The 22,865-nt window shown below is 39.8% G+C and overlaps 1 protein-coding gene across 3 annotated transcripts in view; it reads left to right on the top strand.

Annotated features, from left to right (window-relative positions):
- SATB1 (SATB homeobox 1) overlaps positions 1–22,865 on the top strand; it is a 70,771-nt gene that overhangs the window by 24,592 nt on the left and 23,314 nt on the right. For all 3 annotated transcript variants that reach the window (XM_086614480.1, XM_009986216.2, XM_086614478.1), the window contains exons 6-8: positions 2,148–2,602; positions 11,101–11,313; positions 19,740–19,895. In XM_086614480.1, the coding sequence (XP_086470606.1) occupies positions 2,148–2,602; positions 11,101–11,313; positions 19,740–19,895 (824 nt within the window). The remainder of the gene's footprint in view (positions 1–2,147; positions 2,603–11,100; positions 11,314–19,739; positions 19,896–22,865) is intronic.

Here is a 22,865-nt window from a genome sequence, read left to right as displayed (position 1 = left end):
ATATTAATTCTGTAATACCTTTTATCTTTCTGTGTTGTCCCTTTTAAAACTATTTTTTAAACCTGTTAACATAATTTTGAACACTTTGTCAGAAAATTTCTATGTAGTTTTCAAGAGAATGAAGAAATGGGACCTCAATTTGTTTTGAATTTTGAGCTTGACTTACCTTTCAGTATTTGAAGCAAAATCATTCATCTACCAAAACGGGTTCCTTGCCTTTTATAGCTTAAGGCTGTAATGAAGACAATGCATCACTTTTGTGATAATTGCTTGAATTACTATTCAAGTGAATGGCCCACTTGGGTTGATCTCCACTTTCTGCTAGTGAAAAAAGGCAGCTTCTTTCCTCTCTCTACGTTGTACCTTCTGCGCAACACCGAACCCTTCTGAGACCACCGCAGTCGGTGGTAAGACTTCACTTGGTCTCACATGGTCCATGTACGAGGCAGCAGAGCACCTGGGTGGCGGAGTGACCTTTCCGCAGCATCCTCTCCCACCTCCATTGCTGCAGAGCTCCTGCATGGGGCCACCCCTGGAAAATTTGCCTTACATGACCTGCAAAAACAGGTTCACCATCCATTCATTCGGGGGCAATGAAGCCAGTGCATAGGAAAGATGCGCGTGTGTGTGTGTGTATTCCTGTGTAACCTAACGCTGGGGAGAGAGACCGTGCTGCCCCCAAAGCCTCATGGATGAGGAGCAGCGGGTGCTCTGCTGGGGGACTGATCCAGGCTATGGGCACCAGACCTCTCTGCCAAACAACACGCTTTCTATTTTTTGTTTGTTTGTTTGGGTTTTGTTTGGTTGGTTTTTGTTTGTTTGTTTTTGTGTTTGGTTTGTGTTTTATTTTTCTGACCATGATAGGACCGAGGGGGAAGCCAAGGCTGCGGGTGGGAATCCAGGTGCCAGTTTCTTCTTCCAGCTCTCATCCTTGTGGAGGAAAGGGTGTTCTTGCACTGAATTACTGTTATTGAAGATCATAATTACTACAAAAAGCTCAGACACTGCCCTTTTTAAAAAAAAAGTGCTTTACTTGTATAAGAAAAAAACTACTACAACACTTTTGTGAAGATACTGGAGTTTTGATTTTTAAATAAAGCATATTTTCTTAAAGCTATTTCCAGACCAGCATTGCTAAAGCTCTAGAACTGACATTGTTCAAAACGAAAAAGTTACATACATTGATAAAAAGGAAACTCCTTTACATCAGCCTAGAGTTATTTTATATTGTCTTATCATACACAAGAGGGGAGCTGGAAGCACTCTTGTAGTTTAAAAAACTGTCTTGTTAATTAAAAAGGAGGGTGTGTCAAGGCAGATGAGTTAATATAAGAAAAAAAAATCAACCATGTTGCAAGTCACTGAAAAAAACCATGCATACATGGTTGCAAGATAAAGCAGCCCATCTGTGTAATTTACATAAATTATACTAGTTCCTAGCAGTCCCGTACAATTGATGCAGCATCTAGAAATCCACACCCCACGCTGCTTGTTACAGATTTCCAGTGGCTGGGAACTGCAGGCGTCGCGAAGGGGACACCACGGGTGGAACAAAACTAGTCACCGGGCGCTTCTCTCTCTCTGCTCGGGGTGCGCTTTTCCGTGACAGCCCTCCTTACCCTTTGCGCAGATGCACTCACCGCTTCACCTGCATCTTCTGCAGTGCACGGAGTGGTTTCCCATCTCTCGTCTTTGCCCCCTCTCTAGTTGCTTGCTACTGTGCCCGGAGCCCCCCGCATCCATCGTGGGGGGGATGCGCTCTGCGGCCGCGTGCTTGCGGTTCACTTGTGTTGCACCTTCGCCAAATTCTCAGAACGTTACTCCTTTGCCATGCGTGGTTTCCAGCACACGGTTTTGCCTCTGATGTTCTGCTGGTTTCTCCAAGGACCCAGTGATGATGACAAGCAGTTTGTTGGATGTTTTTTTTTTTAAATATATTCACTACACCATTATTTGTAGGTAAATCTTGAAGGCAAATAGCCCAGCAGTGATGTTATGGGCCTGCTGATCGAGGCCGGAGAGTACAGTAAGCTTGAACCTGAATGCACCGTTTTGTATTTCTTTTTATTAGCATGTCTTACGAGGAGTGTGAAGTTTGTGATTTTCAGTCTTACGTTGGCTTTCTCAATGTTTCTTTTCCACCGTAGTTGAGATGGATAGCCTTTCTGAACTATCCCAGCAAGGTGCCAACCATGTCAACTTCGGTCAGCAGCCGGTCCCAGGGAACACAGCCGAACAGCCTCCGTCCCCTGTTCAGCTTTCTCATGGTAGTCAACCATCAGTTCGGACCCCGCTTCCAAACCTGCACCCTGGACTTGTATCTACTCCCATTAGCCCTCAGCTGGTTAATCAGCAGCTGGTAATGGCCCAGTTGCTGAACCAGCAGTATGCAGTGAACAGACTTCTAGCCCAGCAGTCCTTAAACCAACAGTACTTGAACCACCCTCCTCCTGTCAGTAGATCCATGAACAAGCCGTTGGAGCAGCAGGTCTCAACAAACACAGAGGTGTCTTCCGAAATCTACCAGTGGGTCCGTGATGAACTGAAACGAGCAGGAATCTCACAGGCAGTATTTGCACGTGTGGCTTTTAACCGAACTCAGGTGAGTTGTCTATTTTCCTTATTTTTTTTTAATCTAAAAATTAATCCCTTCTTTCTCTCTATTTGATAATTATCACCTTTTAAGTTTCTCTCCTCATTTCTGCCTTGTCACTTAGCTCCTGTGAAGGAACCACGCTTCCTTGCAGGACCGGTGTCCAAGTTGCTACAGTACAGAAATCTTTGGTGATTGGTTTGTGGAAACATCCGCTGTTCTTACAAGCACCTTGATTCCTCTTCAGATGTGATGGTGCATGAATGGCCTTCATGAAAGGAAATGAATGTCTTTATGCAGAACCATTCACAAAGTCACCCAACAGGTTGCCTTATGTGTTGCAAAGGTATACCGGTACTGACCACGTGCACACACTGAACAACTGGTCTTCTTTCACAGGTGTACCTGACATAGTCTTTTATTCTTGTTTGCTTTTATTTTTATTATTTTCTAGTGAAAGTCTTAATAACATCTTTTCAGGCTTCTGAAAAGATTAAAAAATAAAAGCTTTATTTTTTGATCATCTACTCTTTTCATATATTTTTATAGTTTGTTGCAAAACCAGTAGTTGCTGAGATTGCCAGTGTCCACGTCAGAACATATACTTCAGCTCTTCGATGCAGAAAAAACTAGCCCTAGCAAAGCTGATAAGTAACACTAAAATGTGTTATTTTTTACACCTGTTTTAGAAGCTAACCCTGTTATAATTTATTCTGCTCTATGAATTTAACTTAATGCCATGTTGCATGGAGTTTAATCAAGCAGAAATTATGGAAGAAATGTCAGTATATCCAATGCAAATAAAAAGATCTCAAAATTTTAGAAATCCGTTTTAACAGAAAATAAAATAGGATTTTTTTTTTTTAATAGGAAATATTTTAAAAAGACGTAGTTAAATTTGCTTTGGAATCCACATTTTAAAACTTAAGGAACAAGTATTTGTCCATTGTAGAATATAGTGATAAAATAATAATTTGGACTTCTCTTGAAATGTTGATGTTTCTCCCTGCATAGCTTAGAGAATAAAAATTTTGTTTCAAATGCACTGATACTAGGCTTGAATTTGTATTTGTAATTGTTCTGAATTATTATTGCCTTAAAAATTCTTACATCATCCTTTAGATAAAAGTAAGTAGAGTCATGGAGTGAATTGTCTGTAGAACTTGTGTGTGTCTTTCCTCTAAATAGCAGAGGAGATTTGCAAGATCTGAGTCTTTCATCTCAAATTTCATGGGATACATGAACTCATACAAGGATTACTTATGTAAGTCAGGTTCAGGCAGTGTCAGTTTTTAGATTTACAAATAAGTGACACAGAGTTTCATTTAATGCAATGTTTAGTGTTTTAACTATTGATACTATAAAGGATTGAAATAATAATAATAATAATAATAATAATAATAATAATAATAATAATAATAATAATAATAACTCTAAGTTGCTGCGGTTTGCAACTGCCATCTTACCTGGGAAAAAAAAACGAGCAAATAATTCAGAAAATAAATAGTTTATGAGATACTTCTTTCTCAGACTTGCCTAAAAGCAGCTTGGTTTCTCTCAGCTTCCTCCCCCCTCCAAAGTCATTTGTTCCTTTTTTGTCAGCTAGTTTTGTGTACAGCTTTTTGTCTCTATCATTGGTGCATGAACAGCATTCGTTACCTGAAATACAAGGACAGCTGGTTCTGACTGGACGTTGAATTTATACGACACAGTATAAGAAGATGCTCTTGAGATATGACGAATGCAACTGTAGAACCAGATTTCTAGTGCAGATACTGTATATATTTTTCGTACTACAAATGTTATTAAATATTTGTTTGAAGTTCAATTCTTCCACAGACATTGTGGTTAACCAGCTTGGTAATATGTGGTCAAAGTGACCCAAAACTGGGAGGAGACCTCAAAATGAACGTTGAAAACAAATCATGTGAAGAGATATGAAATAGATATGTAATATACTTTGTCAATTTTTAACCAAATCTACTTGAAAGTACGCAGAGTACTATCCCTATATCCTACAAATCGCGTTAGCTAGTCAAATTAGTATTTGTGGTTAGTTACATAATATTTTGCAATATTTGTTATGTATTGTGGCGAACTTAGGGAACAGAAAGGGAGAATACTTGGAGCCTAGGCAGTATTAGCCTCAGTATTGCCAAGAAGTATCTCAACATACTTTTAATATGAAGCAAATCCCCACTGAAGTCGTAGGTACTGAAGGAGTTTGTTGTAGGTACATTTAACTTTGCAAACCTGAAAATTGTTAGTTGTACCCACAGTAAAAGCTAATGTCCAAGTATAAATACAGGTAGAGATACCTGTGATTCTTATAAGAAAGCATTTAAATTTGTTTTGCTTGCTGTACTTCTGAATTTATCTCAGATTATTCAAGGATACATCACATTTAACTAAAATTAGGGCAGCACTTTAATAACTGCTGATATTTAGATGTTATTTTCTAATATCAATGTAATATCTTTTGTCTTTTTTTTTTTTCTAGAACAAGCAAAAATGCTTGTTTAAATTCAGCTACTGTTTTCTGAGATAAAAAGCTAATTCAGGCTTACCACTGACATTTTTGAAACTGTCATAAGCATATTTGAGCCGTGTCCAGGGACCATATCATGCCATCGGTTTCAGAAGGCAGAAGATCTCACTGAAATCAGTTAGGAGTTCTGCACAAAAAAACCCTGATGTCAAGATACGGTCTCAGATGAGGGGAGAGGTTTGCTTTCAGCGTGACAGTTAAGGAAGGATGTGAACTATAAACTGAGAGTAATTTAGCATAATGTTTTGGCAATAAAAATGGACTTTGGTTAAATGGGCTGAAGGTGTTGACACCTCTTGTTTTACAGACTTGTACTCTGCAATATGGATACAGAATTTTGTGGGTTTTTGGATGAGAAGAGGGGGTTCTATCAGCTTCATGTGATAGTTCAACACTTGTCCCTAATTTCCAGTTTTTGATTTAGGAGAAAAATGTGGACTAGAAATATTTTTGCTTCCTCCCAGCCCAAAAGAATTTGGTAAAATTATTTCTGAAAACTAGGGTGTCTTTTTTTTTTTTTTTTAAATTATCATGTATTTGTAAGGCAGAAAAGAATCCTCAGCTGCACCTCAGCAAATTGAGAGAATGTCCTTAATATCTTCTTGGATAACTTCCCCCCTACCTTTAACTTCAAATTGGTAGTTTCAAAAATGCGTACTTCTCAGGAACGTGCCTTGCAAAGTTTAATCAAAGACTAGCCCAGATAACTACAACTTGAATGAAAATGAACATCTATACAGACACAATAGAACAGTTGTTGTAGGGAGCAGAAGTGGTTTCAGAGGGTGGAGTGCCTCTCCCCATGAGAAATTTGCCAGTGGTCCTTCTAGGAAGGCCTCAGAGCACAGTGGGGTCTGAAGTTTTATTTGTCCTTCAGCAGTTGCGATTCCAGCTCACTGGCTGCAAAGAAACAGATTGAATCCTGTTAGCATCTCTTTGTAGTGTACCGTGGAAAAGTTTGTTGAGTCAGGATTTGCGCTAGCTCGTCTGAGTTGCACCTCAAGCACGGCCACCAAATTTGCCTACCGGTCTCTCTGTTTGCAAGGGTAATTTTGGTAAATTGAGCTGCTTATGTTTCAGTTGCCGTTTGACCAAATTAATAAACATAATGTTTTTTCCAGCTGATGTCAGGGCACTGTGCAGTCACCTCCGCTCTCTTGAAAGAGAGAGTTCAGTTTTTTCCTGTGCTTTACTGGCCAGAAAATGGCATTTGTGACCAGCTCGCTGGCCCAGGTGGCCCGCAGCAGCCGCGGGGTGATGGTGCTGATGCATCGGGGCAGCCCCCCAAAATGCTGTGCCCTGCACCAGCCTCTGCCCCAGCCTCCCGGCAGCAGAGAGGCTTAGCCTGCTCCTCAAAATTTGCAGTTCCACTGGGAGACTCTTTGCTCTGTTTTGTTCTTGAGAGAGCTGGAGCGGAGCATCAGCGTTTGCTCGGCTGAACCACCTTTGGAGCTCTAACGAAATAAACAAACTCCTCTCCCATTTCTGCCCTGTGTTTGTAAATGTAAACATGACTCAGGAAACGGGAAGCTTGGGTTCCCCCAAGCAAAGCCGACGTTTGACTGGAAGGTGTAGCTGGACCTGGTGCATGGCAGGGTGACGCGTACACGCTGCGCGAGCGTGGAATTGGGTTGGTCATGGTTGTGGTTGGAACTGCAACTCGGAGCCGCCCATCTCCGTCCCTGCCTGTGGACACCCTCAGCCTCGACATTTGCTGCGTGAACTTGGGTGCTGCTGTGCGGAGGTGACCTCTCAGCTTTGTCTTTGCAAAAGGAGGGGCAGTGCTTTTTGCTGCTTTTGCCATGTCTGACTATTGTTAATTTTTCTTCTTCCCACCAGTGACAGTTTTTCATCTCAAGGTTTTTGAGTACTTCTCGGTGTTTCTGGCAGATACCTTTTCTCTCCCCCTGCTTTCTGCTTCACCCCCATGCTTGTTTAAAATATTAACTGCCAGGATACATTGCCATTTGTTCGTGTATAATGCCTTTTCTCATATGTGAAAACTTCTGTGTATTTAGGACTGTGATCATGCTAATTCTGAGTAATTGCTATTTCGAGGGAGAACGCTTGGATGCAGTAAACGGCTCCATGTAATTTTAAAACAAAATCTAAGTTTAAACAAACCACCTTCTCAGGCACCTTTTTTTTTTTTCTTCCACTTTGTCTTTGGCACGCTTTATTTTCCAGTAAAATGAAAAATGAAGATGGATTATTCAAAATTGATAACAGTAATGGACCATCATGTAATGTTTTATTGAATTTGAGTTCTGTAAATTATGTGGTAGAGAGAAATTTGCCTGCTTAAGTATAACAGAAATTGCCACTATATTCATATAATTCTTCGTAGTGTAATTTAAGAAAAAGCACACTATCCATATCACTATTGAATAAAAGGTAAAAAGGTGCTATTACACTATCATGACAGCTCTCCTCTTGCTACTAAGCGACATAGATAAATGTGTCTGCTTATAACTTACTTGGCAGGGATCCAGGCTTGTGGGTGGAGCTTGTGAATAATTTTCCACCTGGACATGGGATGGGAGCACCCTGCAATGGAGAGGGATAGCGTTCAGGGATCTTCTGCGTGTTTTGGGGAGGTTTGGGCAAATTACATTTTTCTTTCTGGAGCTTTGAAGTTCTATCAGGCTGATAAAATCTATTTGAATCAGTGATTATGTTCAAAGAGGAGACAAACTGGGGGCCAGACAGTCAGTGTTTTTGTTCATATTGGCAGACACTTTTGTTTATCTCCATTTTTAAAGAATTCATAATTAGCTTTTGAAAGCCCTGATAATATTTATTGAACATTTTTGTGCAATTAGTAATGAATCATACTTGTGATGACATGTAAACTTTTTTTTTTTCAATGAGACCTGGTAACATTTTAAGAAAATACATTTCCAATGCAAAAAGAATACAAAGAAGGAACAGTGAGGAGGACTCTGAGCCTAACAGTGTTTATGCAAAACAGCATTTAGCCTTTATGCAACCTGAAGAACAATATCAGGAGATCACACCGAGACCTGTATCTTGCCAAACCAGTTCAAGCCTGGTGAAATGAACAGTAAATCTCTGCATGTCAGCATGGGGCAGGATGTGAGAACTAATATTTTCTTTCTAGGATTTTCCTGTTTTACATCTTGGCTAACAATCTTTAGCTGAAGTTTTGTGCTCAGAAAATTGAAGCAGTTAGCAATGAGGTAATATTTGAAGCAGGCAAATTATATTGTAAGACTCTGCCTGCACCTCATACTACACCTTATTTTTCATGTTATTTCCTCACATATTCTGACCTTTAGATTCAAAGCCCCTAGAAGCAAACACCTCCTCCTTGCTTTCTCCTCGCTCTCTCATCTCCTGTCCTCTCTCTGCATCTCTGTGTCTTCTGCTCTGCTTCCAGCTCATGCAGAGTCATGTATATGTATACTTAATGGCATTTCTGATCACCAAGAGGTGTTCTGCAGCAATGATTATACTGACAAGCGCAGGAAAAATACAAAAACCAATTTTCTTTGTTTACTTATTTCACTGAGGGGGGGGAAAGTTATACAAGAAAAACAGTCTTTTCTGCTTTTTTTAGCTGCCCACTATGTGGCAAAGGATTATAAGAGCAAATATTTTCTATTATGGGCTAAAGTATTTTTCAAGGACATTTCCTGTGGCTGACAGTGGGCTGACTGTCAGTAAGGAGTCTTCTGCCAATGACCAGTCCACTTGAGTTTAGTTTTTCTTTCTTCTTTGTAATCCTTGTGCGGTTGTTTTCAGCACGGTACCAGTCAAAAATCACATGTGTTTACACCTTCGTCATACATCCTGTGCTCTACAGACAGCTTTGCCTTGTCTCCAATGGCACAAAATCATTGTTCTTCCTCCCTTGGAGGATGGGTTGCGTAACCCTAGTCCTGACAAACGGTAGTAACTGTGGCTTTGAGTACTTAGAAGTAAAAAAAAAAAAAAAAAGAAAAAAGAAAGACAATAATTTAATTTCCATATTTTCTAATAAGTAAATTTATTATTAGACTAATCATTGAGAAAATTTTTAAAACTTAAACTCTACTCAAATGCCTCTTCTGTCTGTAACTCATTTATTTACCTTCTGAGTAGTTTCCGTCTGGATAGCAGAAAAGAGGAGGGATGAAGAATAGTGGTAAGAAAGTATCCCCTAGGATTATTATGGGTTTTTTTAATTATTCCTCCAAATAGTTTTTCATGCTTAGTGCTGGAAAGGCTGTTTGTGTTTTCCATCCCATTTCTCTCGTACGTGTGCTGGCACAGACAGGGCCATGAGGACCACACTGGCCTCATGACAGTGGTTAACACCTCTGTCCTCATCACCCCTGAGAAATGGAGGAGTGACGGGGCACGTACTGGATGGGCTCTGACCCTGCCTAAGCACAGCTGCCTGAGAGCAGTTGCTTTGCAGCAGCACCTTTGTAAGGGGCTCTCCCAATAGGAGAGAGGAGACATCTTCCATAGGTGCTGTGAGCATCAGACTTCCCTACAGAGGAGGCAGATGCTTGAGCCGTAGCTTTCTGTTGTACTCCCTTAGGAATGGATATCTTCAGGCAGGATTGCCTCTCTTAGTTTTAGCTTTTTATTGCCTGCCTCCCTCCCTCCCTCCCTCCCTCCCTCCGTTCACCCCTCCATTATCCCAAATAGCTTACGACAGTTCTTTAGGAAAAGAAACATTGGATTGTGCTATTTCTTTAAAATCACATCCATGTTCCCTTGTTACACTAGCAATAAAAGTCTCTCATACCAACCCTCTACTTGTCCCAGTGTGGCAATGGCATTTATTCTTTAAAGAAGTTCACATTTGCTTTTCAAAAGTTAGTTTTCTTACCACCACCTTGTTACTTCAAGACTGTAGAGTGTTTTGTGTGCCTGACGTATTTAAAAGGAGAATTTGTCAGGGGGGAGATTTCAAGAACCTGTTGACATTAAAGTTCCAGTTGCACTCACAGGTTCATAAATATTTCATCTTTTAGAGTAATTAGGTGTCCCAGGCTGCCAGGCCTGCTCCATTGCTGAGAAGCGATATGAAATGATTACGTAGGAAACCTGATGTGGTCTGTATAAACTGCTGGCGGTGTGCTGTGGTCTGCAGCCTGCCCTTCTCTGCCTCCCTGCTGCCAATGCCCTCTCTGCTCTTCCCCTCTCATTCCCCAGCGCTCGTTCTTGTCTGTCAGTGCTGGACTCTGAAAGTGGTCAAAGGAAAGCAATGGTAAATGAACTTAGGAAATGGGACCTGCACAGCAGGTGCTCACATAAATAGTCCAGGTGATGGACTGGGTGAGGGTTAGAGTTGTTCTGGTGAGGTGGGAAGAAGAGGAGGCTGAAGGAGGGGGAGCATCCAACAGCAGGTTTCCTCACTTGTTGTTAAACTCTGATATACAAGTCTCAAAACAAAGTGTTGTCTTATAAAAAAATATGAACCTGAGTCAGTTAATCAATACTTTAAGAATGTTACGAGTTTATTGTCTCAGATTAGTTGTGAAATGTCACTTCCTTTCAAAGAGCTGTTTAATTTGCTAGAAATGTGGAAAGCTATTTTTTTAGGTTGGCTATGTGTCTTTTCTGGGAAGCCTGAAAACACCTCGGTGCCATACTTCTGGACTATCTGTATCACTTTTTCTTAACGTCTTGTGATTGTCTGTCGACTGTCAAAGATTTCATGGCAAGTTAAGCCAGAAAAAGGAAAGAGACCTCTCAGGCAGATTCAGTTTATGTTGCATGTGCAAACATGCTTAGTATAATTAAGGGTACAATTGAGGCTCCCTTCTCTGCTACCTAAAATGCCATATTCCTGTGTGGAGGGAATAGTGCATTTGCTGCTCTCCTCCTCAGCCTAGTGGAAAGAAGAAAGAGGATCGATAAGCAATGGCTTTGCTGAGCATGGTTTTACAGGTGCTAACCTTGGCTAGGTCTCCAGCGTATTTTTTTTCTTCCCTCCCTGTAGGGCTTGCTCTCAGAAATCCTCCGAAAGGAAGAGGATCCCAAGACTGCCTCGCAGTCCTTGCTGGTAAACCTTCGGGCTATGCAGAACTTCTTGCAGCTGCCAGAAGCCGAACGAGATCGAATTTACCAGGACGAAAGGGAAAGGAGCTTGAACGCAGCCTCTGCCATGGGCCCCGCACCTCTCATCAGCACACCGCCTAGCCGACCGCCGCAAGTAAACCCCTCCTCTCTCTCCCAAGATTTGCTCCTTGTGTTTTCTCCCTGTCCTGCCAGGCGATACCTGTCTTAAAAAGAAGGAGGCTTTTACTGTTGCGTTTTTTAGATGCTCACAGAATCATTATTTGCACTAAATATCACAAATTAAATTTAAGAAATATAATGGATGATAGTAGCAGTTTATTACTACCTGTTTTCTAGTTTTAAGATAAATTCTACCTATTGTGGCCCCTACAGAGTTTTTTGCTTATTTTATTGAGATACAAGTTTTACAGGGCCTAGAAGATGCTGACTTCTGGCTGTCTTTTTTGTTTCCTCGTATAATTCTCAGGTATTGTTTTTAATGTTAGATGTTCAAATAGGGATTTTGAAGGATTTGGACCACTAAATTGAGTGGGAATGAAAGCAGAAGTATGAGTATGTCATATTGCCTTAAAAATTATCTTCCAGAAAATGAACAGGTAAAACTAAAGGGATGGGGGAAAGAAGACTCCATCCCAAAATGCTGGGCACACTTTCATGAGGTCGAGCTACTGACAAATGGATAACATAACAGACTTGCTATATCCATTGCTCTGAAAGATTTGGATGTGTTCATTAAAGCTTCATTTAGTATTTATTCAAATGAAACTCTTCTTGATTTCTGTAAAATCTAGTGGAACCATTGGTTTAATTCTCAAAAAATTGTAAAGTTTGATAGAGTGGGATCCAGATATTCAATAGTGTAGTCTTTGTGTCTATCAAGGAAACTCTGATGCTGGTTCAGGGTACATGAGAAATACAGATGTGAGCCATAGGAATGTATAGGGTTTCCCCAAAGAAGAAACATGGTTGTGAATGAAACAATTAAAAAACTTGTACCTTTTCTGAAATACTCTGCATTGCTCTGGCTCAAGGTTGTACCTATGCAAGGACAAAACAAATTGATTTGAAGATATGTGGGAACCATGCTGTATACACAGTCTAGATTTGCTGTACAAGCAAGCCTTTGGGATTGTGGGAATTTTGTGATAGTTGCATATATAAAGACAGAGCAGTTTTTTGCTCACCAGGCTTAGGCTTGTGCCTATGGTTATATTCCATGCTCATTCTGAATGCTATAAATTCCTCAAGATTATTTTTCTAGTTTTCCTGCAGCTAAGGATCACACTATGGTAACGAATAACAAACTTGTAGGAAAACGGAAGACAGAAGATAATTTTGAGCTGCTGCAGTACTTTTCACAAGAAGAGAAAAAAATTTTAGCAGAAAGAACAGACTGTGCTGATGGTCTAGTTTTGTTATCAGTAACTGAGTTTAGTCTGCGAAATCCACTATAGATACTCTTCAAGATAAAGGATGAGAATCTATTTACATAGCAATGCTTTAGTGGGAAATAGTTAAATATAGATAACTGTGTTTAAAATAACATTTGAGTTTGTTTTAATATCTGTACCTGCTCCCACAGCCCAGGTAATTCAGAGCAAAGGCTAACCCTCCTTCTTAACTTATCTCTGCCAAGGTAATGTCTCACTCTGTCTCAAGTGGTCTTGGGCAATTTCACAGCTAAAGAACAGAGTTAATTACAGGACCTTCCAGAAGGATGTCAAGTCAGAGGTAGTCCTTGTACTGGTTTTAATTCACACTTTTAACTGTATAAATCCCTTGCAACCAGAAAGAAAGTGAGACTTAGGAGTTTTCTTAAATGACGAAACATACTGCAACATACTGCAAGTCCAAATTTAGGGGTCAGAGTGGGGGGGATCTGTCTGTATCTGCTGTGATCTTGTTCATAATTACATTTCATTTTTTTAGTGAGTATCAGGAGTATAGTTAACCTAATGGCGACAGTTCAAAGTGGAAATAGCATACAGTTTGTTTTGATCCTTCTCAAAAGGATCAAATAAATTAACAAGGAAACCTTATAGACTAATACTTGAGGTCTACAGAACGAAAAGTTATTTTTCTGATTGGTTTATTGTTCTCTGTCATTCAGCAAAACATAGGCACTTTACCTAGTTGATAGATCAAGGATGCAGAAACCTCTGAGTTGGGTTTCTGTGCAACCTTTTTTACTTGTTGCCGGAATTACCCACCTATAAAGACGCGTAGCACTTGCCACCAACTACTAAGTGTTCAGAGCCCTGAGTTTGAAAATTGAAATATCCGTGTTGGTAACATAAGTACAATACTTAATGCTAGAAACCGTAATGAAATTGTTCTAGTTGTTGCACTGGCAAGTTTAACTTTAGAAATTGTAGCAGAAATAAATTATAGTCAGGATACTGCAAAATTATTAATGCAGACTAATACTCTGATACCCTCCAAAATGTCCACAGTTTATTGAATATTTGATACTAAGGAAATAAAACTACTAGTGTCCTTACTACTAAATTTATTATAAGCAATTATTTAAAGTTCACTTTACAGGAATACAGCATAATATTTTTCTAGCTTCTGTGAGCTTCTTGGATAACTATTGAAAGACAAAACAGACCACTTATCCTGACAACAGAAGTTACACAAGAGCCAACATATTTAATATTAAATCTTTAGACCAGCGTAACATTTGAAACAATTAAACTATGAAACCATGAAAAATAGGAGCTAATATGCCACACATGAAGGTTTATTTTGCAATTGCAAGTTATCAGTTTCGGAAGGATGTGAAAATAAACATCCCGAAAAGGATCTATTTTGCATTTTTGTGTTGCCAACTGGTGGCCAGACAGTAGAGCAGACTTAACCATTTAGTAGCTGAGCTTGTTCTGTGTGAATTTTGCATACTGTTGTGTGCAAAAACAGAAAGCGTGACCTTGGAGGTCTGATAGGATAGTAGGAACTCAGCAAGCATAAACCCTGGTGCCTGAGCTAGAAGGAACTGTGTTGAATTTATCTCATTTTTACAGCATTCTTACTAGTTGCTACTTGAGCTAATGTATCTGGATTGTTTCCAGTTCCTTTTTGAAATCCTTTAAGAAGCTCTTTGTCCCCCTTACTTCTTCCTTTCTCTCTGACTTAAACAAAAGAGCAAAATCTTACTTTTTTTCTTTCTTTTTTTTTAATTGAAATCATTAGCCTCTAATGCATGAGCTTTTGGGATGCGTGTATAGCCCTCTAAACTGGTCAAGTTGTAAAAGTCTGCCACTGTCTTCCACACTGGCAGACTGAGCGCAAAGAGACAGCATACACAATTTTTCCTTGGACGTTGTTCATCCTGCCACCTCCTGGGGTAGAAGCCTGTATGTCAGGCTCTTTCCTGGGGCAGTGGGGTTTATAAACATTAGCATCTCCATCAGATATGTACTGCATGAAGACAGAGTTTAACCTCTCCAACCCAGAAGGAAGAAGAAAAGGTCCTTTCTTGTTCTGTTTCTTTTATTAATTTTTTTTTCCCTCTTCAACACCTTCGTCTTGCACATCACCCCACTGAAGTCCTTTCTGGGTATCCCTAAGTCAAGTTCAGAGGATGAGTCTATTACACATTGTATGGGAACAAGAGAATGTGAGGATACTTCAGAGGATGCTGAGTTTGAAGCTATGTTCAGAGTGGAATGAGTTCCCTAGGGAGGTGGTAGGGATGGCCTCTCCCTCTTTTCAGGGCACTTCAAGGTGTGGGGGGAAGTGGACTCCCTCCTCCTTAGTACAACTTGAGGGGAGGACAGTGACAGGTGACCAAGTCACAGATTTTCTTCTTCAAAATATTGTGATTAAAACTTGTTAGCCATCCTGCAGTTATGAACAGTTCCTTCTAAGGACAAGTAATCTCCATTTCAGGAAGGCTGAGGAAGAAATCCTTCTTGCCACCCATATTCCCCAAAGAAAATTTGTGCTTGAGGCCCATCACTATTCTGTGTAAAAGCAGAGTACATGTAACGTCAAGAGCAGAAGGTAATTTTAATAAGGCAATGTTTGAAGAAGTATCCACGAACCTTGCGTGAGTCATGGTTCTGGGTACTCAATTGACAAAAACCTTCATTTTCATAAATATAATCCTGGCCTCCCTCTGTTTACAAAGATAATTTACAGCTCCTTCATGCTAAAGCAGTTTCAACTTGAGTCCCAGAGATAGGATGTCACTCTTGAAAGACTGGTCTTGAGGAGGACACTGCTTTTCTGGTGTTTGAGGACCAGTGAACCTCCATTGCAAGGAATTCTGGATGACACCAGCTCCTGTGAAACTTGATGATGGAGCTGTGGAGTTCAAACACATGCACACACCATACGTCACCACCAGCAAAATTTTTATTTTTCATTCTGCAAAATCTGAGATTTAGGTTGATAGTCTTTGTGCCAAGTTGAATTTTAATGAAAGTAAAAATGAACAAAATAATAAACGCAACCCTCTTACTCCCCCATGAAAGCCACCATGGAGGAGAGTTAATGGAAACCCGGACACTTAACTATAACTGCACTTCCAGGCGCCACTGTAATAATGGAGTAGTAAACCTTGTCCTGATAAAAGCTATTCTGAAAGCAACAGCATTTATTGTACCTCCTGTGCTATTTGCAGATCAGAACTGAAAAGTAGTTTGTTTTGCCTGGAATGAACTACTTTATGAATTTTAATGTACGATGTAATATTAAAAGCTAAACCAGGATTAAAGAAGATTTTTGTTCCCAAGCTAAAACAGTACTTATGAGAATGTGTTATAAAAGATTTTTTTGTTTCAGTTTCGATGGGGAAGAAGTGAGCTTCCATGTTTGTGAAAACTTGTTCAGATTGATTATTCCTTCTACAACAACCTGTCTTTTGTTTAGGAAAGTTGAATTAATCCAGAACTTAGTGCTACTGTAATCAGTCTTATTTGATAAGAAGCTATATCTGGGCAGGCCAGGAGGAGATGGATGTGTTATTTTTCTTTCAAGTACTTTTAAAAGACTAAATTGATTGGTGATAGGAAGATGGCCTAATGAATTTCTGATTCTCATTGTGTTTAATTTGTAAAATAATGCTCCTCTTTTCAGTTGGTGCTTGCAAAATTTGGTTACTGTTAAAAAAAAATTTAGCTGATCTATGGTTTCTTTCCGAAACCAAAAATGTGGCTATAAATGTGGGTGGAGTGGGAGGTTGTGCTTAAGTGTGGATGAGATAAGAGATTATGTTTTGTTTTATTTTTCTCTCCAAAATGAATACTTTTTCCACCTCCTCTCCCAAGTCCTGAAGTTGCATCGTAGAGGGCTTTTTTGTTTTCTGTTGGATTTTTTTGAGGAGGAGGGTGTTTTTTCAACCCAACCTCAAACAGACTCTGTCTTGAGCTCAATTCTAAATTCAACACAACAGCCTAGATGCTTGCTATGTATAAATTATGAAACAGTTTTATGTATGGATATTCTCCAAGAGGTTAATTAGCATTATTGCATGGAATTCATCAGACCAGAACAGACCAATGGTCCATCTAGTCCAGCCACAGTCTATACCTGATCTTTGAAGAGAAATTATTAAGAAGCGGAGGAAGAATTTTTATACTTGGCCAATGATGTAAATTGGAGAGGGAGAGGGTATGGCTGTGAACAGTGACTCTTGATAATCCCCAAACCCATCGTTTTATAACTTTAAGACTTTTATTCTTCTGAAGCTCTTTGGGCAAATATGGCTTTTTGATAAAGATATTAGTGTTTTCTATTGTTCACTTCCTAATTCAATATCAACAGAAGCCAATAGAAGTTTGTTTGTTTGTTTGTTTTAACTTCAGTGACATATTAGATTCTACTGAGTTTGTTGTGCCTGTATAAACATAGATGTAATTTGTCAACTAGACTGAGGATTTTCAGAAATTCCCCTGGGTTAAATGCATATCTGTATTAAATTGGGCTGAAAAGCACAGACCAAGATGCACAGGTTAAATTATGTCTCCAATGTGGTGTGTGAGTCTTGTTTTTTGATGATCTGGGTGTTCACATCTCAGTTAAGTGGTCTATGAAGTACTACTAAAATGTGAAGCTGTCTTTTGAAGCTAAATAGCAATCAAAAAGTCAGTGTGCTTACAGGAGAGAGAAATTTCAATCAGGATCACAAGAACAAAGTGTTTCCTTCCCAAAAGATACCGTGGACTTGTGAAGGCCAGCTGAGTACCTTCGTCTTCTCATCTTCCCCTCAGGACCCTCAAAGATTAGTTACAAGTTAGAAGTATTTCTTTGGGAGGGACTGAAATAACTTTGCCAGAATTTAAACCTGAGGTCCAAGAAAGTTTGTTGACAAAGCTATTGCTTTTTTATTTTCTAATTTAGCTTAGCCTGATTTTTATGTGCAACATGCAAGCAGAGAAGGCTGTCTCCATTTGTACATTTCACATCCCCATTGGTTGTTAGTTATCTTATAGGGAGTCCTTTTCAGTTAAAGGTTATAAAATTGCCACTGATTTTGTAATTTTCAAATTATTTCACCGTATGGTGTTCAGGAGATGCACCTGCGGCCCCGTGCTGATTTGCCCAGAGAGAGGCATGTGTTTTCCTGCTCTGAGGTGGGAAGAAGTCAGGTTTGTGGTGCTGCTCCTCACACTGCCCACTGCCAGGTGCCTCGAATGTTTCTGAGCAGCTGTTGACCCAGGCTTGGCCATCCTCTGCTGCAGTGTTGCCTGTAAAACGTCACGCTGCAGAAAAGGAAATGCCTCGCTCCCCAGGTCACGGATGCAAAATACCAGTTGTTTTCTGATTAAAGCAAGTCACGTGATAAACTATATGCCGGGTTCTGGAATTTTTGTTCATTTCCCTTTTCATTTAGGACTCCTGTTTTCAGACACCAGAAAGTGCTAATGCCTGCCAGGAGGAGGCAGGTGGAAGTGCATGTGGACGCCTTGTTTCTGCTGGGGTTCTGCCCCTTGCAGCTAATGGGCATGTGTTAGCACAGCTCCTGAAGAGGCTGATAGACAAATCAGACTCAGCAATGCACTCCCAGTTTCTGGGCTAGATTATTTTATCTTAAAAGCACTATGGAGGGTAGTTAACACAAACTGAGCGTGACATTTCTAGGAAAAAATGGGCTGATGATTTGCCTAAAGTACATGTCTCACCCAAACCCTTTGACTCGTATATGGTGAGACTCGTGACATATGAAAGCTCATAGAGAGTGAGATTAGAAGATGAATTATAATGTTGTCATGATTTCCCTTTGAACCTCAAGGGACTTTAGAGCTCAGGAAGATGCTGACTTGCATGGGATTAAACTGATAGTGAAAGTGTGGTTTTAAACACATACTTATGAGTAGGCTGAATCACCCTCTGGAAGTGTCAAGCTCTGTCCATTAGATTTAGAGGCAACTTGAATGACTAACTTAGACTAGATATGTAACTTGTGAATGACTGAATGAATTCAACTCTCAATGACCTCAATATGAACCAGCAGGTTTGAATTGAAATCTAAAGGTTTGGTTTTGCATTGTCACCTTGTGGATTCTTGGCAGAAATCCAGTCTTTCCTTTCCTCTGGTCCACTTTAGGATTAGTGGTCCATTAGGTCCACTCATCTTGGGCAATCGTTGCAAAAGTAGCTGCTGAAGAAGGACGTTATCCTTAACTATTGAGAACATTGTAGAATAAACTGAGTACCTGCTATTTTTTGTAACTCTCAACTGATATTGCAGAAACTGCACTGTAACCTTGCTGAGATGATTCTTGGTGTTGAAACATCACTTCCATCATTTCCAGAGGATGAAGGAAAGGATAGTCTTCTGCACATCATGTCACTACTGATGTATTTTTTGTTGTTTTCCTTAAATGGTGCAGATGCAGCATAGAGGTGGTAGTGTAATTATTCTGTTTTGTTTTCATGTTTTGTTTTTCTTTTTTAACCTGAACTGCAAGAAGAATAAATATTTGATGTATGTAAGTGAAATCCAACTAGAATTAATAGTTTTAAGAAAGCCCTATCTTGATTCATGAATGAGTGGTTAAAATATGCATTGTTCTAAATTGTTGCTTTTTAAAAGCAGCTTAAGACTTAAACTAAGAAGATAATATTTTAAAAAGTTAAATCTAAAGCCACAACTTCTCTACATTATTATACATTTGAGTGTACCAGACATAAGGCATGAATCAAGATGTATCTGTCAGGTTTCTATTTCATTACAGATTCCTTTTATGCTGCATTTACAATTTTTACTTAATTTGTGTGGGGCAAAGAAATCATGTAAGGATTCACAAGTCTCTACAAGACTGTTTGACAGGTTTCCACCTAATTTGTTTTGTGACATTGAAATTCACAGTGGTCAGTTACTGATAACTCGTGTTTCAGATGCACTCACCTGTTACAATATGCTGAATTTTCTTGTTTCCCAGTTGCCTGAACCACAGATAACTTATAATGTTATATCTCTGAAAAGCTGAAAGAATATCAGAGCAAGATTGAATAAAAGGAATAAAAGGGAAAGGGGAACTACTTAGGGAGGGAAAGAAAGGAAAATAACTTTTTCATAATGAAAAATGTCTCATAAAATATATTTTCTAGGTCAAAACTGCCACTATCGCTACAGAGAGGAATGGAAAAACAGAAAATAATTCCATGAACATTAATGCTTCCATTTACGATGAGATTCAGCAGGAAATGAAGAGAGCTAAGGTGTCTCAAGCACTGTTTGCGAAGGTTGCGGCAACCAAAAGCCAGGTAAAGTTCCCAGGGCACAACGGCCTCCCTGTCCTATGTGATTATTTCCCCCCACCGGTTTTGATCTGTTTCTGTGTGAGTTGCAGCAAGCGGCCGGGTTAGCACACCAACCCAGTAGCCAGCTCAGAGCTCCATGCTGAGTCCCAAGGTAACGTCTGGTTGCCCTTGACTGGGCAGGGTTGAGCAGCAGCTTCCCGAGACACATCCCTCCCTTTTCGCTGCCAGCGAGATGCCTTCGCCTATGGGTCTTGCATGGCTTAGGAAGCATCGGGTTCATCAGTTCTTAGCTTGCGTGGACGTGGCAAAAGCTATGGGCGAGCTCTATGTATTGCTGCCAAATTCATCTCAAGACTTTGGTGTTTTGCAATTACAAGCGCCCTAATGAGGAACGCTGGGGTTTTGGTTCTTGTGAAAATATTTAGTCAGACCCACTGGTGAGGCTGTGCATAGGAGGTGTGGCAGCACTGTCCACGTCAAAAACAAAAACACCCAACAAATTACAGTTATACAAGTTACGTCTGATAAAACATGTGTGATCTTTGTGGAATACGATGGCTACTTGGTTGCCTGTGCGTGTGCAGACATATATTGCAGATTCAGTTTTAAGCCTTTGTTGTGTGGTTTCCTATTCTGTTTTCTTCAACTGAAGAATTTCTGTCAGGTTTAGTGGCAAGAGAGGGAAATCAGCAAGCACTTGTTGGGTGTGATTATCATAAGTGACATGTCTTCTGAGAAAGATTACTGGAGTATGCAAAAGCATTGATTTAAGTGAGAATGTACTCAGGGAGTAAAGGAAAAGCATATAGAAAAATGGGAAAGACTAGAACCATGGTTATACCAACGCTTGAAAGAAATGGTAAAGGCACTAATGCTTGCAGTGTTGAATTTTCACATTAGATTAAATTTAAAGTCCACTTAGTCACTATTCCTTTACTTTTCTGAAACGACTTCATAGAAAGATACAACGTCTTCCAGGGAAAGCTGGTCTAATCAGTTAGACCAATGTTTCCTGGGCCGTCAGCATTTTAGTGCTGCTTTTCTTTTCAACGGTCTTTAACTTTTGTCTTTTGTGTTTTCGCATTTTGGAGCTTTCTGTACAGAAAGGATGTCATCTTTTAAGTTATATGCTGTAAGGAGCGTTTAAAGGGATATTTTGGAAATGTTATATCAAAATGATTAAACTCAAGCTGTGGACTGTAAAAATTATAGCTTTATAGGCCACATGCCTGCCTACCCTTCAATCACTGTCAAAGTGATAATTTCTACAATAATATGTTTCTTTTATTGTGGGATTCTAAACACCAAGTGCTGTTTAAACATTAAACTGAATTGTTTATGTTAGTGCTGTACTCAGTGTGTCATACATCAGGCCACTATAATCTCCCATGGAATGTAAAAATTCTGTCATGAATCATGGCTTGTATATCAGAAATTACTGTAATTTTGATTGGAAATTACAGGGGTCTTGAAATGTTTCTAATTATGATAGAATGTTACAGCAGCTTCCAACCTGTGTGCTCCTCAGATGTCTTTATTTACATGTCAAGACTTGGGGTTAGAGAACTGTCCGTTTTCTACACCTTCCCCTTTCCATTGTAGCTCTCTGCAAAACTAAGGTATGAAGCCAATCTATTAGTCCACGTAATTTTGATCTGAACTGATTTGTGTGATGGTATATTTATTTAAGTACGCGGTCTTAAAATTTCTATGTGGGACAGCTCTTCCAATGCTGACTAAAAGAGACAGGTAATCAAAGTGACGCACAAAAGCTTCCAAAGGATGCGGTGCAGTTCTTCCTTAGAGTATTGGTACAAAAGTTAGATTCTTGTGCAAACTTTACTGCCAAGTATGGAAAACAAACAACACCTAACATGTAGTTCTTTTCCCTTTTAATGTGGAGATTGTGCCTGTATTCTCACAGGTTATTTTTCTCCCCAGTTTAAGCAATGCAATGTTAATTTATGTGTTAAGCAACTTTTCAGGTCTGAGGTTGGCCAAAATGTCGTTTGTAATAGAAAGCTGCTTCACAGAAGTAACTTCTTAGGTAAACTGGATGTGTTGCGTCTTCTATAACCGTTGACTACTAATCAGCCAATTAATAAGCTTTAAATATGTAGCAAAGTCACGTATATTAAAGGAGATATCTGTATCATAAAAAATTCTGCATTGGAACTTGTCAACAGTGCAGAGGAATATTTCTTGGGGCAAAGAAATCTCCCTTGCACAAAAAAGAGGCTTATTCAAACATGTTCTTTAAAAGAACCGCTGTTGAGAGAGGACCGCTGTTGAGAGAGGACCATTGTTGTTGGTTTTTCTTAATTTGGGGATATTGGTTTCCTGCTCAGAACTGGAAAACCTGGGATACTCACTTCCAGTTATAGTGAAAAGTCTGGAGGACCTGGAGGACACATATTAGAAAATGATGCGTTCGTTAACAGTTTAGTTTTTAAAATTTCTAAAATTGAACATTGCAGCTCTTATCTTATTTTGGATATCAAAACTTGATTAACTCCTGGAGGTAGTCTGGAGTTATGGTATAAAACAGTATGTGAGCTGAAACAGCTCTGCCAGTGGACAAAGATAGGCGTTTGCTGGAGGGCCTTTTTATTTTTTTAATTTTTTTTTTAAGGAGTTGATTTGGATCAACATTAGATTGGGTGCCTAAGCAGCCAGCATCTGCAAGGTGGCTGGGCTTGCCTGAGCCAAGAGACTGCAGATAATGTTCTGCTGACTGGAGCACTTTGTACAGAAGAGCTATTAAACGATGTGCTACAGAAGTTTCTATTTAGGTAGCGTCGAGGTAAAAATCGAGCATCTTCCCTTGCGCTGTGTTAGTGCCTTTGGCAAAGTTACCAGATTGATGGAGGACCATATATGGACCTGATGCTCAACAAAGCAGCTGGCTACAGGGGCTCGGTGCAGCAGATGTCATAGAGCAGGGCAAGGCAGGGGTGACGGGAGCAGGAAGAG

This window comes from Tauraco erythrolophus, chromosome 7, assembly GCF_009769465.1.
Source record: "Tauraco erythrolophus isolate bTauEry1 chromosome 7, bTauEry1.pri, whole genome shotgun sequence".
Taxonomy (NCBI): Eukaryota; Metazoa; Chordata; class Aves; order Musophagiformes; family Musophagidae; genus Tauraco; species Tauraco erythrolophus.
Note: the sequence above shows the minus strand (reverse complement) of the source record. Positions and strands in the feature narration are given on the sequence as shown.